Source organism: Pelobates fuscus, chromosome 3, assembly GCF_036172605.1.
Source record: "Pelobates fuscus isolate aPelFus1 chromosome 3, aPelFus1.pri, whole genome shotgun sequence".
Taxonomy (NCBI): domain Eukaryota; kingdom Metazoa; phylum Chordata; class Amphibia; order Anura; family Pelobatidae; genus Pelobates; species Pelobates fuscus.
Genome location: NC_086319.1, coordinates 327,779,591 through 327,798,522, shown reverse-complemented (window position 1 = coordinate 327,798,522; position 18,932 = coordinate 327,779,591). Strand labels below are relative to the sequence as shown.

Below are 18,932 nucleotides of genomic sequence, written 5' to 3'. Positions count from 1 at the left end.
TAGCTTATTGTAAACAAAATGTTTGAAGAGCTCCTTATTGTATGCCAGACAGAAACATGCCATTATGCTACTGATAATTTTATGAAAATGCCCAGTGTCCCCAGTCCAAGTGCATCCCCAAAATTGTATCCTTCTTGTCTCCATACCAACGTCTCCGGGTAACAGTCATGCTCCCCCCCATCCTTATTTATTGCTGGCAGTTGGCCTGTCATGACACACATTGCATTCAAGGAGTAGAAGCAGTACCTCCATGTACAATGTTCACTGTTGGTAGAAAAGGACGGAGCTTATAGCATTGGTTGACAGTGAGCCAAGATGAAAGCACTGAATTCCAGAACAGAGCAGTGTGGATTGTGACATTTAGTTTAATTTTTCAGGTCTCGCAAACACATACTTGTTAACTATAGGGGATAAATAAATGTATTGAGTTGTAAAGGTCACCTTTGCTATCATATTTATAGATTTGCCTTTGATATCTGTCACTGCTGTCTCATCTGTATAAATGATGTTGTAGGTCTGCCTATGCTAACCCACTGTATACAAAGCTATAGGTGACCCATAAATGCATTAACAACACATTTTGTTCTTGTTTCTTGCTTTAGTAATGTCTATATGCAAGGGAAAGAGATGTCGGACATGCTTTGGAAGTTCCAGAGATATCATTTTGTCATGCTTTATCAAAACAAACCTATATTTCCTCCACCACTAAGTTTAATTAGCTACATGACCTCCTTCACCAGCTGGTTATTTGCACAGAAAAGAAGATCCAAGCCTCATGTAACCAGTAAGGATTACATACCTCCAAACATTGGATGGGGTGGGACGGTGATGCCATGCACATCTTTGGTGGAATGGCTAGGGCAGAGCTGCTTTAAATATAAATATAACAAGAGAGATGCTACTTACTTACGTGCAGATGGACTCCACTAGAAAAGAGGGGGAGGAGTGACCAACTACTTCAGTCCTCCAGCACCACGACTTGTTCCCTTTATTCTATTTCCTCACTTCTCACTTGAGCTCTGTCTCCTTTTCTTGCTCTGGCCCTCACTAAAATATTTAATCTCTCCCTTTCTTCTGGCATATCTCCTTCACTCTTCAAGCATGCAAACATCCATCCGATTCTAAAAAAGCCTAACTTTGACTAAACTCCCCATCCTACTACCAACCAGTCTTGCTACTACCATTTTCTCTCCACTAGAGCCGGATTCACCAACTTCCTTGAATCCAAATCTTTGCTCAATCTACTTCAGCCTGGATTTAATGCTTGTCACTCTGTCAAAACTACCCTGATCAAATTATCCAATGATTTAATTGCTTCCAAATCCAGTGGTCGCTAATCTCTTGTAATCCTCCTTGACCTTTCTGCTGCTTTCAACACTGTTACTCATCAACTTCCTTTCATCCTCTGTAATCTCAGTGTATGAGACTTGACTCTTTCCTGGCTCTCCTCTTACCTCTCCCAGAGCTCTTTCAGTGTTTCTTTCTTTGGCTCTTACTTACATCCGCAACCCCTCTCTGTCGGTGTTCCCAAGGGTTCTGTCCTTGGTCCCCTACTGTTGATCTATACTGCCTCCTTTGGTAATCTCAGCTCTTTTGGCTTCTAATATTACTTATATGTGGATGACATGCAAATCTATCTGTCCTCTCCTGATCTCTCGCCATGCCTCTTGACTTGTGTCCCTGACTGCCCCTCTCCCGTTTCTAACTGGATGGCTGCTCATTTTCTTAAACTTAACTTGTCCAAAACAGAGCTTCTTGTCTTTTCTCCGTGAAGTGTTTCTACTCCCGTGTCTGTCACCCTCCAAGTCAATGGGACTACTCAGCTCTACCTTATGGCTTGCTGTCTAGGTGTTCTCTTTGACTCCACACTCTCCTTCACTCTTCTTGTCTAGTCACTTGCCAAATTCTGCCATTTCCATCTCAAGAACATAGCTTGCAGCTGCCCCATGCTGCTATCATCTACTGCAATCCACTTCTCAATGGTCTTATGTGTTCCCAGCTGCCTTCATTACAGTCTATAATGAATGCGGTGGTGAGGCTCATCTTTCTGTTCGTCTGCACCTACCATGCCTCCGCCCTTTGTCAGTCCTTACACTGATTTCCTGTAAGATTTATTTCTAAATTTTAAATTCTGGTGCTTGTTTACAAATCTCTACATAGCATTACTCCAACCTTCCTACCTATCCTCACTAATACACAAGTATGTTCTGTCCAGTCACCTATGCTCTGCCGATGATCTGTGTCTATTCACTGTTCACATACTCGCATCTGACACGGTCCTTCATGACTTATCTAGGGCTGTACCATTTCTATGGAACTCCTTTCCCTGCTTTGTTAGACTCTCAAGCAGTCTCATGTACATAGTTACATTGCTGAAAAGAGAAATGCGTCCATTCAGCCTTCCTTCTTTTTTTGCTGTTATTATTATATTTATATAGCACCAACAAATTCCATAGCACTTAACAATGGGTGGACTAACAAACATGTAATTATAAGTCTGTCAATCTCACATACCCAAGTCTTTCAAGGATCTTGGATGCCAAAGGCAATAGCGAGATAGGGCAGTAGTTGGATGGGGAGTTGGGGGTCAAGGCTTTTTTAGAATCGGGGATACAGTTGCATGTTTGAAAGGTAAAGGAAATATACGAGAGGAGAGTGAGAGATTGAGCATTCTGATGAGAGGCAAAGCAAGAGAAGGAGACAGAGTATGGATGAGATGCGAGTGAATAGGATCAAGGGAGCAGGTGGTGGGGCGGGAGGACCAGAGCAGATCAGAAACCTCTTCCGCTGTAGCGCTTGTGAATGAGCATAGAACAGCAGGAGGAGTGAGGTTGGGGGAAGTATTGTAGGGGGAAGGAGAGAGATGAGAGATCTCTTCCCTGATTGTAGAGATCTTGTCAGTGAAGTGAGTTGCAAAGTTTGTGGTGGTTAAGTCGGTAGGAGGAGGAGGAGCAATAGGACAAAGATGAGAGTTAAAAGTTTGGAATAGTCGTTTGGGTTTGCAGGAGAGTGTGGTTATGAGGGTATCAAGGTAATTTACTTTTGCAGAGGAAAGAGCCAAGCTGTAAGAGCGCAGCATAAATTTGTAGTGGAGAAAGTCAGAGGTGGAGTGAGACTTTCTCCAGCAGCGCTCAGCAGTTCTGGAACATTTTTGGAGGTATTGAGTCAGCTTGGTGTGCCAAGGTTGTAGTTGGGGGCGCTTGCTGCGTTTAAGTGTAGGAGGTGCCATGATGTCTAGTTGAGAGGAGAGTGTGGAATTGTAGAAGGAGATTGTTAATCCAAAGAAGGCAAAAAACCCAGTTCTAAGCGCTTCCAATTTTGCAACAAACTTGGGATAAATTCCTTCTTGACCCCAGAATATCGTAGCTCATACCTGACTAAATAAAATGTTTAGCCCTGAATATTAGGTTTTTGCAAGTATTTATCCAATTGCTGTATAAACATCTGTATAGGCTCTGCTAAAACCACTTCTTCAGCCAGAGAATTCCACATCCCTATTGTTCTTACTGTAAAAAAAACTTTCCTTTGCCTTAACCCCTTAAGGACCAAACTTCTGGAATAAAAGGGAATCATGACGTGTCACACACGTCATGTGTCCTTAAGGGGTTAAACAAAATCTCCTTATTTCCAGTCTAAATGTGTGATGTCATGTTCTATATATGAATATAATTATGAATAGATTTCCAGACAATGGTTTGTATTGGCCCCGAATATATTTGTATAATGCTATCATATCCCCTCTGAGGTGCCATTTTTCTAAACTAAAGAGATTTCAATTTGTTAAGCTTTCTTCATAACTAAAATGTTCCATTCCTTTTATTAATTTTGTAGCCCGCCACTGCTCTCTTTCTAGTGCCATAATATCCTTCTGTAGAACAAGTGCCCAAAATTGCTCAGCATATTTAAGATGTGGTTTTACCAGTGATCTATAAAGAGGCAAAATTATATTCTCATCCTGTTTGTACATGCGCATGTTGCCTAGTTCGTTGTTGTAGCGGTACTTACCTTATCCGGGGGCCGGCCGCGGTCCTCTCTTCAAGCCGCGCGCGGTCCTGCGGCTGCACGAGCCGCGCGCGGCTCATCCGACTCTCCTAACAGGAAGACGGGCAGTGACCGCGAGATGCGGTCACGTGTCCCGCCTGCAGCTAAGAGCGCGCCGCGAGTCTCGGGCGCGCTCTTAAAGAGACAGTGGGAGCCTAAATTGCAAAAAGGCTCCCATTGGCTCCTGTCATGCCAATCACCCCATACACTTACCTGTTGGGGGTGTGGAAGTGACAGGAGCCAATCACATTAGTTTGAAGGCTACTTATACTCACCCTTTTCCCTTAGTTCCTTGCCCTATCGTGGTTTCTGCTACAGTTCCCTTTAGTGCTTGTTGTGTTCAGTTGTGTTTCTCCGTATTTGACCTTGGCTTTGTATTCTGACTTCGTTTTCGCTTTATCCTTGTCTGTACTGTTTGCCGGCTTGCTGATTCCTGTGTACCAGACCCCGGCTAGTTTTCGTTTACGCTGTCTCTTTATGCCCTTGACCTCGGATCGTTCCTGACTCTGTCTTCTCCTATTACGTCGAGTCCGGCCACTCTAAGGTCCGGTAGACGTATATCTCCTCTGTGCTGTCTTCTGTTTGGCTGGATCCTGCGTGTAGGGGTATATACTCGTTACAGTTGTCTATAACAATTCCCAAATCCTGGAAATTGTGTGTTGTTATCCCTAATTCACTACAATTTAAGGTGTAAGAGGCTTGTGCCTTCTTTACCGCAAAGTGCATAACTTTTTTCTACATTACATGTGTCCTTTGAGTGCACAGTCCTTCAAGAGACCATTAAAACTCACTTCTTTAATGAAGCATATCAATTAAACTGTTAATAGCTTTCCCTCCCGCTCCTTGGTAACCCAACTTCTTCATCTCCTGCAACTGTGTCATCCAAAAAATCTAAATGTTTCCCATGCACAAAATACATCCTATCCTTACCTCTTGTGCCACTTCACCCCACTCCCTGTAACAGTCACCTGGGGACTTATGTAACAGTTTACCAGGAGTTGGAGCCCAGTTGCAGGAGATGGCACAGGAAGGAGGCAAAAACCAAAAGCGCAGTACAGATTATGGGGAAATCCAAAGGCAGGGTCAGACAATAAGCAGAAGTCCGGGCTGGCAGCGGAGTAACGTAGTCAGCAAAGCAGGCAGAGGTCAGAGTCCAGGAAATCAGTCAGTAGCGAAGCAGAGAGCTGGCAGGAAACACCAAACAGGCAAAATGACCAGATGCTAGGTTTCAGGCAGGGCTGGCTCTTACAGCCTGCTAATTAGATGCAGCTGACCCTAATTGGAAAGGGCTGCAAGTGGGTCAGCACTGCTTAATCCAGGCAAGGGGTCAGGAAGCAGAATAATGCAGACAGATACTGAAGCCCCCTGGTGGACAGCAGAGAACCTGACTGGGATGCTGGAAATGTGTGAGTTCAAACCCAGTCAGGTCTCTTAAAGGGGCGGCCACGCCTTGCTGTCTGCAGGGCTCGAGCTGTGCCGTGACACTCCCTCTAGAATGTAAGTTAATTTGAGCAGGCCCATGAACACCCTCTCTTCCTGTGCATCCAACTCATCTTGTTACAAATACTTGTCTGTTAGTCCATTTATTGTATAGTGCTGTGGAATTTGTTGGCACTTTATAAATAATACCAGTAATATATAATAAGTGTATGTGCAGCTAATATGAAAGCTAGATTAAACAGAATTACAGCTCAAATTCTAGAACTTGGACAATTGCCTCCATCCATAAGGGGTTAAGGTCCTAAATAAATGCTTTTATGGAGATTTTGAAATATTTAAATCAAGTGTAACAGAAAACATTGAATGTTTGGTAAATTGTGTATAAATGAAAAAGGTAGGCATACTAATTGATAAATATTTAGAAATGTTACTGTGACTTGTCGTTATTTAAATTAAATTCCTTATTGGCATTAATGATTCTCATAATCTGTGACACAGAACATCTGGCACAGCAGCTGGTGAGGGCTGTGACTCTTACAATGACTATAGAACATCCCCCTATAAAGAGTCTCAGCTAGTGTGGACCCTTAGCTGGCCAAATCATCCTTAAAGCCGTAATCCATGGTAGCTGGTAATTGTCCATTCTAGATCTGATTTACGTCTGTTTGTCTACAGAACTTTTTCTAACTAAAGAGGAACAAAAATCACTTTATGACTTTGAAGAGCGCTGTGTGGGAATGTATTTCACTGACAAAAAGCACTTTGACAACTCAAACAGTGAGGAAAGGATCCGAGTGACAACAGAAAGGTATTTTTATTCATGCTAGGAGGAAAACTGTTAACACAATGCAGCATGCAACTAATGTAGCTGGACAATGACCACTTTAGAACTAGTATCAATTACTTCTCTCTCTCTGGGTTTTTCTCCAGCATCGTTATTAAATAAAGTGAGAATTGTCAGGAATTCAAAGTAAATTTCTAATTTAAAGGGACACTATACACCAAAAGTGTTTTGGTGTATAGACCATGCCCCTGCAGTATTATTGCTCAATTCTCTGCCACTTAGGAGTTAAATACTTTGTTCATACAGCCCTAGACACACCTCCCTGCATGTGACTTGCACAGTCCTCCTAAACACTTCCTGTAAAGAGACATCTAATGTTTACACTTTATTGCACAGTCTGTTTAATTTATAATTATTTTTCTAATAAAATGTCTAAATTGACTAATTTAGAACAAATTGTTTGAATTTCATCATTCATCCTCATTGAATTTTAAGCCAATCCAATGCTTTTCTATAAGGAAGCCAATTTGATTGAGAACTGAGTCTGATTCAGTCTCACAGTAGAAGCACCCCTAGTGGCTGTCATTGAGACATCCACTAAAACTGTGTTTAATACTGCATTCAAAACATTACAGTTCCTACATTATGGCAATATTTTACATTATAGGAGATATAATGTGGTCTGGGTGCCTATACTATCCTTTTAACATATTGCAACGAGGATGTGAAGCCTATACTTTTAAATTCATCTTAGAGTTAAACAATATAACTGTTAAATCATTTAAATGTTACGATTGTTTCATAATGGAAAATACTGAAGAAAAAGCCTGATTATTATATTTTTGTTTTCGTAGGGTTGAGCATATGAGTGCTAAGATGAAAGATGTTGGCTGTCATGTGAGCTTAATTAAACAGTCATTGCGCTGTTTGGATAATCAAATTGGACACTTGCAAGATCTTTCTGGTCTTACATTCGATGCCCTAAATACCTTAACAGCTCAGAAAGCACTAGAGTCCAGCAGGAGTCAGAGTATGGATTTAAGTAGTTCAAAACAAACCTCTGATGAGGGACTTGGACAATCAACCATTAGGAAAGGAATAAGAAGTGACCACATTTGGAGGCGCTCTCTTTCACATCCTAGTCTTGAAAAATGTCACAATTCCCGTGTGACAAAGTCACAAAAGAAAGTCATCATGTCTGACACATCTCCTCAACACAGTGCTTTATTTCAAAGAGTCGTGTCACCTCTGGAGTTTCAACATGGTACACTTTGTAACGATAAGAATGCTTTTTTTAACAGTCAGAAACGAAGGACACTACAGTACAGAAAAGGAGCGATAACAGCACATACCTCATTACAGTATCTTGCAAAAAATAGGAACATATCAGAAGTGAATCTTACAAAGTCTGCTCAGAATGCTTCTTCCTACATGGAACCCGGCAACAGTCTGTGTCTAGATATTGCAGACACAGACAAAAAAGGTGGATATGTTAATTGTGGGTTTATCGATGACATAGGCCTCAGTATTGATATTTATGAAAACAGCTGTAAAGACAATAAACCCCCTCTAAAGCCACTTGCAGATGGGACAGATGGCACTACCAAACTTAAGTCACAAGGCCACCATGAGTCACTTACTGGGAATTCTACTTGCGATGCCGATAGCATGCAAGAAATACATAGAGATTCAATGGAGAGACTTGCAGACAAAGCAAACCCTTTGGCTAAGGACAAAAGATTTGAAGGAGTCGTTGAGAAACTTTTGAAGAAATCTAAAAACACAGGTAAAAAACATTATTAATAGTAGTGGATTTGAATGCGATGAAATATCTCCCTGTCGTTTGTTTTAGACTGAAGAGTAGTTGGTTATGCAGTGCTTTTGACAATATGTAACATAGTCTCTATTTGAAGGATAAAGGATATAGTCGCACATGTGGCCAGGAATTTTAGGATGTGATCTATGTATTTGGATAAAAAGACCATGGTTCTAGGTTGAGACCACAATCCTAAACTATGTCCCTGTCAGGAATTTACATTGTGAATGTTAAAACAAAATCGCAGAAGAAATTGGAAGTCTTCTATTTTGAGGAGGACCAGTGGAAACAAGGCATGTTACAAGTTGCCAGTTTCTCTCTTTTTCTCAGTTCTCACTCTCTTTTGATCGTTGCATTATGTTAAAACTAATGTACACATGCCATAGATGGATTGCCCATATTAAACAATCAAAGTTTGTCCAGATTGTGGGTGATGGAATATAATCTGATACAGCTAATTTCTCCACTTTCTATACCTTCTTTAATTACACCTAGTTCTCTCGCAATTTTTTCAGGAATTGAAAGGCCCATTAATGTTTAACAATGGGTCTTTATGGTGATATTACAAATATTCATTTAGGTAGCTTCTAGATTTTGGATAAGTAAGTGTAAAAAATATCAAATGCTGTCATGTATCTATTGTAAAATGTACAGATTTTACTGTTATGTGAAATTTTTGTCATGATTTTTTTTTTTTTCTATAGGTGATTTAGGAAGAGCAGACCACACAGACGAAGAAAAGCAGATGTCATTTGAGACAAATTTTACAGAAGAGGAGGTAAACTTTTATTTTATTACTTTGAACTTAGGCTGTCTATACCCTTTTCTGCTCTCTGTACATCTATCACATGTTCACCCAAATGTTACAGTATGTAATATTGGCCAACTCCAATTGGCCAAGGACAACAGATTCTCAAAAAGTACATTCCAGTAAATATATAAGTAGTTCCCCACTAAATTAACAAGCATTGCACCTATACTTTTTAATCATTACTTTGTATAACAGGACCCATTGATAACAGAATTGAGACTGTGAAGGGGACAGGGTGGCTAATTAGACTATATGTGTTTAGAAAGAATGGGCAGTTTATAAAGCATGGTGATACTAGAGATTGGGAGTTGGCATACAAACAGTAGATGTTTAATGTTTAGATGTAGATGTTTAAAGCACCATTCAAAGGTGGACAATCTCGTAGTACAATTTGTGTTATATCATCACACCCATTTATGTTTATCTGAGACATGGAATCCTTAGCTTAAATGTAAGTAAAAGCAGTATTTTTGTATACAGTTAACTGTTCAAGGATGTCTAAAAATTAAAATGGTGCAAATTTGCACACTATTAATCTCATTTATCCTTTCAGACATATTGAGGGTTAATCAATATTAGAGGTTAAAGAGTATCCCATACAGTGCAATATTTAAGAGACAGTTCCTGATATAACATAAGTAAATGTATTTTCATTAATACCATAGATGAGATAAAACAAAAATGAATGGGCAAACATCCTGCTTTTATGGATAGTTTGTTAAGACACTGCATGCATGTTTGGTAATGCCAATTCCCAAAATGCCATCAGACTGTATGTTATTATATCCACTCTGGGTATTGTGCCCATGTACAGTAAACATAGTTGCCGGACTGTTGTATCAGGCCGCACAGAATGCTTTAGCAGCTTGCTCAAAATCCTTCCCATTCTACAGCACTGTACTTTTGAGTCATACGGGTTCAAATACAGTGTATGGAAGGACATTGGAAGGAGGGGATGCAAAGGCCAGAGTCCAATTTTATTTCTTTGTTGGGTGAAAGCTTTGGATAGAACAGACAAAAAGTGGTGGTGTGCATGTGGGTGTGTTGGGGGGGGGGGGGGGGGTATTACAAATATTTTCCTGTTCACTGCCCTATATCACTTTTTTTTTTTACTTAATATATTTTAGGAATGTCTTGGAGATGCACAGAGTGTAAAGAGCAATGAAAAATTGGATGATCTTAGATCAAGCTATCACTCTGCTTCAACAAATCAATGTGAGTTGTAATATGTCCTATACTTCTATATGATTAATAGTTCTCTTGTCTATATTTTTGACATAAAGTAACATGCTGGGCACCAACATAAATTAAGTGCATTTGATAAGTTTTGATAGAGTTTTGCTTAAAAAAAAAATAATTTTCCTCATCTGAAGGTAAGCAGTATAGTCCAACCAATAACATATTAGTTAGAGCTGAGCTGCTGATTTGATTCCTTTCCCGCAACCAATCATTGTCCTTATTATCTGTATAGTATTTCATAGCAATGCTGAGGCTGAGCCCACACTGGACCCCAGGGAAGTCACCCTCCTGCAAAAGGTAGGAAAGAGGAGGGTGACTTAAACATTTTGTATGTGTCTGTGTGTATGTCTGTATGTGTGTGTGTGTGTGTGTGTGTGTCTGTATGTATGTGTCTGTGTGTGTCTCTGTATGTATCTGCCTGTATCATACAGACACATACATACAGAGACACACATACATATACAGACACATACATACAGACATGCATAGAGACGAAGCCTGTATGTGTCTATGTGTGTCTGTATGTGTCTGTGTGTATGTCTGTTGGGGGTGTGTGTGTGTCTGTCTGTATGTGTCTGTATGTAAGTGTCTATCTGTGTGTGTGTGTGTGTGTGTGTTATGTATGTATGTATGTGTCTGTCAGGGGGGTGTATGTGTGTGTCTGTCTGTATGTATCTGTCTGTATGTATCTGTCTGTGTGTATGTGTGTGTGTCTGTATGTATGTGTCTGTATGTATGCGTGTGTGCCTATGTATGTGTCTGTGTGTATGTGTGTGTGCCTCTATGTATGTCTGTGTCTGTATGTATATGTCGGGAGGGGGGGCCCACGGATCAGTTTCGCACCGGGGCCCCATGTATTGAGTGTACGCCACTGACTGCACTCGATTAAGGTAAGTAAATAAATGGTTAATTAACCATTTATTCGCCACAGAACAGGGCCCTAGTCGCTCTATAGCGTTGTGAATACATATTTGTATTCCTAGTGCTATAGTGTTCCTTTAATGTTCTTAATTAAATTATTCACAAGCAGTAAAAGCATGAACCCTATCACTACATATTCCAAATCTTTACCGGCAAATAATAAAATATCTACCTATGGATTTAGTACAGATACTGTGTACATTTAATTTACTGTGTCTCTGCTACACTTCTGCTGTCTACATCCAAAATGCTATCTTACAATTGTCTTGTGTTTCTTACTATATCATGAGCAGGGCAATCTGATGAAACAGCAACATCTTATGAAGAATTACAGCAGTCGGACTCAAGGGCAGCTTTATTAAAGGTTTGTGTCAATTCATGTCTAAACATTATTTATTATTCTCTGTTTAACATGGACCGGAATAATGCAGACATATTAAAAAAAACAATGCAGAGTTTTTTACATGGCAAACAGCATCCAGCTATTTTTTTATTATGAGTAAAGAAACTGATCAGACTTTTGATTGATTGATTGATTCCTTAGAGTACAGGGAGTGCAGAATTATTAGGCAAGTTGTATTTTTGAGGATTAATTTTATTATTGAACAACAACCATGTTCTCAATGAACCCAAAAAACTCATTAATATCAAAGCTGAATATTTTTGGAAGTAGTTTTTAGTTTGTTTTTAGTTATAGCTATTTTAGGGGGATATCTGTGTGTGCAGGTGACTATTACTGTGCATAATTATTAGGCAACTTAACAAAAAACAAATATATACCCATTTCAATTATTTATTTTTACCAGTGAAACCAATATAACATCTCAACATTCACAAATATACATTTCTGACATTCAAAAACATAACAAAAACAAATCAGTGACCAATATAGCCATCTTTCTTTGCAAGGACACTCAAAAGCCTGCCATCCATGGATTCTGTCAGTGTTTTGATCTGTTCACCATCAACATTGCGTGCAGCAGCAACCACAGCCTCCCAGACACTGTTCAGAGAGGTGTACTGTTTTCCCTCCTTGTAAATCTCACATTTGATGATGGACCACAGGTTCTCAATGGGGTTCAGATCAGGTGAACAAGGAGGCCATGTCATTAGATTTTCTTCTTTTATACCCTTTCTTGCCAGCCACGCTGTGGAGTACTTGGACGTGTGTGATGGAGCATTGTCCCGCATGAAAATCATGTTTTTCTTGAAGGATGCAGACTTCTTCCTGTACCACTGCTTGAAGAAGGTGTCTTCCAGAAACTGGCAGTAGGACTGGGAGTTGAGCTTGACTCCATCCTCAACCCGAAAAGGCACCACAAGCTCATCTTTGATGATACCAGCCCAAACCAGTACTCCACCTCCACCTTGCTGGTGTCTGAGTCGGACTGGAGCTCTCTGCCCTTTACCAATCCATCCATCTGGCCCATCAAGACTCACTCTCATTTCATCAGTCCATAAAACCTTAGAAAAATCAGTCTTGAGATATTTCTTGACCCAGTCTTGACGTTTCAGCTTGTGTGTCTTGTTCAGTGGTGGTCGTCTTTCAGCCTTTCTTACCTTGGCCATGTCTCTGAGTATTGCACACCTTGTGCTTTTGGGCACTCCAGTGATGTTGCAGCTCTGAAATATGGCCAAACTGGTGGCAAGTGGCATCTTGGCAGCTGCACGCTTGACTTTTCTCAGTTCATGGGCAGTTATTTTGCGCCTTGGTTTCTCCACACGCTTCTTGCGACCCTGTTGACTATTTTGAATGAAACGCTTGATTGTTCGATGATCACGCTTCAGAAGCTTTGCAATTTTAAGAGTGCTGCATCCCTCTGCAAGATATCTCACTATTTTTGACTTTTCTGAGCCTGTCAAGTCCTTCTTTTGACCCATTTTGCCAAAGGAAAGGAAGTTGCCTAATAATTATGCACACCTGATATAGGGTGTTGATGTCATTAGACCACACCCCTTCTCATTACAGAGATGCACATCACCTAATATGCTTAATTGGTAGTAGGCTTTCGAGCCTATACAGCTTGGAGTAAGACAACATGCATAAAGAGGATGATGTGGTCAAAATACTCATTTGCCTAATAATTCTGCACTCCCTGTATATTGTTTATTTTACCTAAATAGTAGTTCCTGGTCTTGTGCATTTATTACTATTTATTGAACAAACATTTTTCATTTGAGAGGTGTTGTGCTTGTCACTAGTTATGACAAAACAGCCCCCTCTCTGGCCCCGCCCCTTCTCACTGGGCCACTTTTTTGGCCCACAACAAATTTTTTTCATAATCCGCCCATGGTAGAACTACTCATTGATCGGGTGTAATGTAATTCATTAAGCTTTTTATTTATTTTAAATGACAAATTGCAACAAATTTAACCTATTGGCGTAGGAATCAAAAAGTGGGATGGGGGATGAATTCCCCCAAAAATCTGGTGTAGCTGTTAGGATCATATTATTAATTGTTTATAAAAATGTAAGAAACATGTTGAAAGAGTTAGCTATTCCATTCGATTAATAGAGTCCCTAGTGATAGTATATAACATTTCCTGGAGAAAATGACTTGATTTAATGTATGCTACCTTAAGTAGGTTTGGGATTATTATAAAAGTCTGCCCCTCACATTTTCTTTGGTATGAATTCATGAAAGGAACTCCCTGCTTTTAATTACTGCATATTTTTTATATTGTTTCTTTATCATAGGAGTCCTATTACAGCAGATATTCTTCAAGTCGCAGTAAATTGTGAGTTGCTACACATTTGTTATTAACAATGTTAATAACAATGTTTGTTATTTATAATTTACTAGCTGTGTAAAGGTACATTAGTTACATACAATGTTTAATTTGCCAATTTACCTTCAAATACGTCTTTACCTTACACCTGATTGTGTATGAAATGCTTGGATTTAGATCAGACAGGACACCGATTGGTTAGATCAGTTTCCCCCCTGGAGTGAGTGTGGAAAACATAAGAGAGAAGAAAAAACAAATACAATATTTACCCTGCTTTTTTAAGCCTGCAGAGCGAGCCAACTGTCTCATTCAAAGCTAAAACATTGTGAAGCATGTCCCAAAATTTGATAAAAAGGTACGATAAGGGGCGGAGCCTAGCAGCGCAACGGAGCGGTCGCACTTGCACACCGCTCCGGCGATCTACCTTCTTAATCGGCGAATAACGGCGGCATCATACCATCGAAACAGAAACCGGGGGCAGCTCCATTTGCAGAAGGATACACTGCAGCGGCCGATGCCTTTTTTCATTTCACCGGGCAAAAAAACCAGCAGCCGCGGCCCAAAGGCCTACCGCGTGAGAGACCAGGCCCTCGCGTACCAAGGGGGTTACCCGACGTGGAGTGACTTCAGCCTGTCCACTCTCCTACCAACTACACCGACTGAGGGAGACATGGGGAGGAAATCCCAAAAGCAGCCGGCAACCGATTCCAAGACACAGCGAGACATCGGCCTCATGCTGCAGCCTCCAACCCCGGCCCCAACCCAGCGGGAAATCTCCTGCTCGAGGGACTCATCACCCTCATGGTCGGGCGGAGGGGCCTCTCCTCAGAACCCAGCACCAGTCTCAGGGAGTGCCTCACACACACATGATGCAGCTCCTGCAACCAAACAGGAGATAAAAGATATGCTCACCAACCTCCAGCACAACCTCCGGAGAATGTGGGAAGCAGACCTGGCGGTGCTTACCACAGAGGTACAGGCCGTCACCGCACGCACCCAAGCAACAGAAGAGGAGGTGCTCGACCTTAAGCAAGGTCTGAAGGAGCTGGGCGAACGGGTACAACAATTACAGGCCTCACAGACAGAAACAAACAGGCAAGTGAATATCTTAGACGATAGGGGGCGCAGGAAGAATATAAAGATAAGGGGGGTCCTGGAAACTATCCCACTAGATGAACTACCACACTTTATCCGGAGGTTGGTGGCCTCCCTACTACCGTCAAAACAAGCCAAATACTTTAACTTCGATGGGGTATACAGGATCACCAAATCCCCCCAGGCCCCAGCAACAGCGCCCCGAGATGTCATTCTGCGATGTCAATCCATCACAGACAAGATGGGAATCCTACAAGCTCTGAAGGGACAGACACCCTACGAATTTGAGCACTGCCAACTCTCTCTCTTCCAAGATTTAAGCAGAGCCACCTTGATGTGGAGGAAATCCATGCAACCCCTCACGAAAATCATACAAAACGAGAAACTGCCCTACAGATGGGCGACACCGCGATCAATATGGGTCACTAAAGAGGACAAACCATACAAGGCCACAGACCCGGCCGAAATTTCGGCCCTGCTGACGGCACTGCGCATCCCACAGCAATGCATCACCTCCCAAGGACACGCACCCGCAAGAGCGGCCACGACCAAACCCACGCCTGAGCCGGGAAGGGATAAGAGACTTACCTGAACTTCTTCCACTAAAATAGCATTCAAGTTATAACTTAAGTTCATGTTTTAATTCTGTTTTGAAGCCTGCATACATTTCACCATTACCACTCTCTCTAACAGGCCTTAGCCACAAGGCGGCAGCTCTGCGATACGCCTATACAACCCCCCCCCCCCGAGTGCTCCAGGGTAAAGGAGCACGGCACATCATGGAGCGCTCCATATCATCCCGAGAACCCGACACATAGACACATGTTAACCTTAGGTCCCTAAGACCACATAGACACCATGTATAGAAGTTGAACTTCTAGCCAGGCAGAGAGGCACCCCAATCGACCTAGCCTACTAGGGGATGTGAGAGACCCTACCACCATAGGACATCGAGGGTCCACTAGGCCAAGATGGCAGGACAACGCACCTCCATCACTCCAATCTACCGAGCAAATGGGGGGGCGACCTAACACATAGAATAGCTAAACAGGACCCAACTACACCAACACCAGGTGGGAGGACAATCACCCTATAGGCCCCAAGAATACTAACTAACGCATCCCCACAACATTGGCAATGCCATTTCTAGTCTGGCATTCCCCCAGTCATACTAGAGATAACTCGTTATAAAGCTCTAGCCCACTAAAAAACAAAAATTTGTGTATAGTTACTTTCACTGTACTTATCGACTTATACCACATTATGGTATCTTTCATGCAAAGTATGCGATGTCATTTCTTGCACTGCCTATGTTATGATATGTTTATACGCTAGCCTACGCCTGCTGTTGTGGCAAGGTAGGCATCTATGTTCCCTCTAAACACAAATAAAATAAAGATTTAAAAAAAAAAAAAGGTACGATAAACTTGCAGATAGAAACTATAGTGCCTAAAGCAGTTTTGTCACTTCTGGTCACTCTATGCGTATTCATGAAGATAAAATTGAAATTCCAACGCAGCCAAAAGATATCTAATGTTACAGATTACTAATGTTAGATTCACCCCTGGGCTATCAAACACAACATGGGGATGTCACCTCCCGGGGTACTTGTAAGAAGTGTAAAGAGCAACTTCAAATTGTTTCATAATTAACACTGGAGAGAAAATTCAACCTCTTATAATTTTTCTATATAATACAACTGTAGATTATGCTAACGTGTACCTATAATCTTAATTTTAATAATGACAGGAGGTGAGTATTTTGCATAACTTTCTTTACTTATGCCTCTAGCAGCACAAGTCAATCATAAAACGTAGGCATAGCTCTTCCCTTTCTTTGATGTGAATTGACAGTCTAGTACAAAGTCAGGCAATATAACAATAACTTTGAAGAAACTTGATAACGGTAGAGTTGAAGAACGGACACTTCCAGTATATCCAATCTCGAGACCGTAGATAAAGGCCACACTGAAAAGAACAGAAACAAGTGAAAGGTAATGGTAATAAATGGATGTCCACATAACATAGATGATCAATATCTAATTCAATATTAGGATATTATAATTCAACATATCAAATTGGTATATTGTATATCAGATGTACTATATGGCAATAGTCCATAGTGGACAACTCAACAATCCTGTACTACCACAAGACAAGTCAGCGTATCTAGAATCACACCATCAGTATGAATAGCACTAACTGGATAAAACTAATAACAAGAAGAAACAAGATGGTTCTTGCTTTCAAATGTCTACATAATGCTGCTCCCACCTATCTATCCTCCCTTATACACAAGTATGTCCCATCTAGGCCCTTACGATCTGCTGAAGACTTACGTCTATCTTCTGTCCGTACTCCCACCTCTGATGCTCGCCTTCAAGACTTCTCGAGTGCTGCACCGTTCCTGTGGAACTCGCTTCCCTCCTCCGTTAGATGCTCACCCAGTCTCCACTCCTTCAAAAAATCATTAAAAACCCACTTCTTCATAAAAGCGTATCAATTAAACTCTTAATAGCTCCCAACTGATTCCTATTCTGCAACTGTCACTAGTCTAATACTATCCTTACCTTTTGTGTCATTTTACCCCACTCCCTCTAGCATGTAAGCTCATTGAGCAGGGCCCTCAACCCCTCTGTTCCTGTGTGTCCAACTTGTCTGGTTACAACTACATGTCTGTTCGTCCACCCATTGTAAAGCGCTGCGGAATTTGACGGCGCTCTATAAATAATATAATAATAATAATAAACCAGACTAAAGTAAAACAGCTGTCAAAAGGGAGGGAACCAAGGGAGGGAAAATACTTGCCTCCTGTCATTATTATTATAGGTACGCTACGTTAGCATAATCTACAATTTTACAACATGACAGGAGGCTTCATATTTAGCATTTTTAATGCTGTGGAAGGAACACAAGATGCGTGTAGAGAATGATGAAGTAAAATACCCTGAAAGTCTCCGAAGGATATCGGCAAAGGAAACATGCGCCATGAATGCGAAATGCATCAATGCCCCTGAATGACCGCTAAAACCAGTCTCCACGACCACTATCCAACGTACTCTCCCAGCTAATGTGGTGGTCATAACTGGTATGAAATGTTTGGAATACAAAAAAAGAGGCTGGCTCGATTGTAAAGGCCGAAGAAGGTGTAGACACCGCCACATAACGTGAAAGTAGTATGAGCTTCTCCGAGAGTTGTTTAAGTGAAAATCCAAATCAACTGGCCAAACCCACAGGGAACAGAGAACTACATCTACGTCCCATAAGTATTTCGATACTGGTTCTGGATAGTATGATACCTCATGACATAACGAAGGTCCTGACTAACCGGCATTCCATGAAGCAGAATGTGAGCCGCCAAAATCTCCAATGGTATCTTGTGGGTTTGTCAGTAGAAGGGAATACAATGGAAGGAGCAGTGGATGGTCCAGAGATGGAGTCAATAGGTCCGGGAACCACCTTTCATTCTGCCATAGTGGCGAGGTGACCTAGGTCTCTGTGATGCGAACATGATCAAGGACTCTCGCCAACATCGAGAAAAGTGGCACGCATGTGCCCCTTGCGTTGGCCCAGTTTGGAGAAATACATCCTCTGTTTGCATTGCGGTCTGGAAGCCGGACCATTCGCATCATTTTAGACACTGAGGTGTCCCGTTGCCAATCTCTGGCACGAAAACCAGTCCGCAATGAGGTTGGTGATCTCCTTAAGGTACTGTGGTCGGAGATTAACCTTGCATGGAAGTTAGAAATGGTAAATGTCCTTTGTTATTACCATTAGAGCCTGAGACAGGGATCTGCCCAGGCTGTATATGTATCAAGCCGCTGAGATATTGCCCATGTGTAGGAGAATACAACAATCGGACATGTCCTTGGCTAGCTGCAGGTCGCAGATGATCCCGCCATCAGTCGTCTCTTCCCCAGACCATGAGCCTCCAGTGGGAGTATGTGCAGTGAGCTTCCCCCCTGCAGTGAGACCATCATCCAGTGGTCCTAGGAGCGCCAGGTAATAGGCTTTCGGGTATTGCATAGCCCAGTAATGTAGAGTCCTTGGGGAAGG

The 18,932-nt window shown here is 41.6% G+C and overlaps 1 protein-coding gene across 1 annotated transcript; it reads left to right on the top strand.

Moving 5' to 3' along the window:
* Window positions 1-480: 480 nt before the first annotated feature.
* On the top strand, window positions 481-13,795 carry LOC134601800 (uncharacterized). Its single transcript, XM_063446299.1, has 7 exons — window positions 481-784; window positions 6,157-6,289; window positions 7,120-8,051; window positions 8,786-8,859; window positions 10,020-10,107; window positions 11,346-11,416; window positions 13,751-13,795. The coding sequence occupies exons 1-7, from the start codon at window positions 613-615 to the stop codon at window positions 13,793-13,795; spliced, it is 1,515 nt and encodes a 504-aa protein (XP_063302369.1). The 5' UTR covers window positions 481-612.
* Window positions 13,796-18,932: the final 5,137 nt, after the last annotated feature.

Bases quoted from the DNA above. Each gene is read 5' to 3' on its own strand.
- LOC134601800 (XM_063446299.1), top strand. From the start codon at position 613: ATGCAAGGGAAAGAGATGTCGGACATGCTTTGGAAGTTCCAGAGATAT. The intron at 785-6,156 runs GTAAGGATTACA...GTTTGTCTACAG, and splicing joins ATCCAAGCCTCATGTAACCA to AACTTTTTCTAACTAAAGAG. The intron at 8,052-8,785 runs GTAAAAAACATT...TTTTTTCTATAG, and splicing joins GAAGAAATCTAAAAACACAG to GTGATTTAGGAAGAGCAGAC.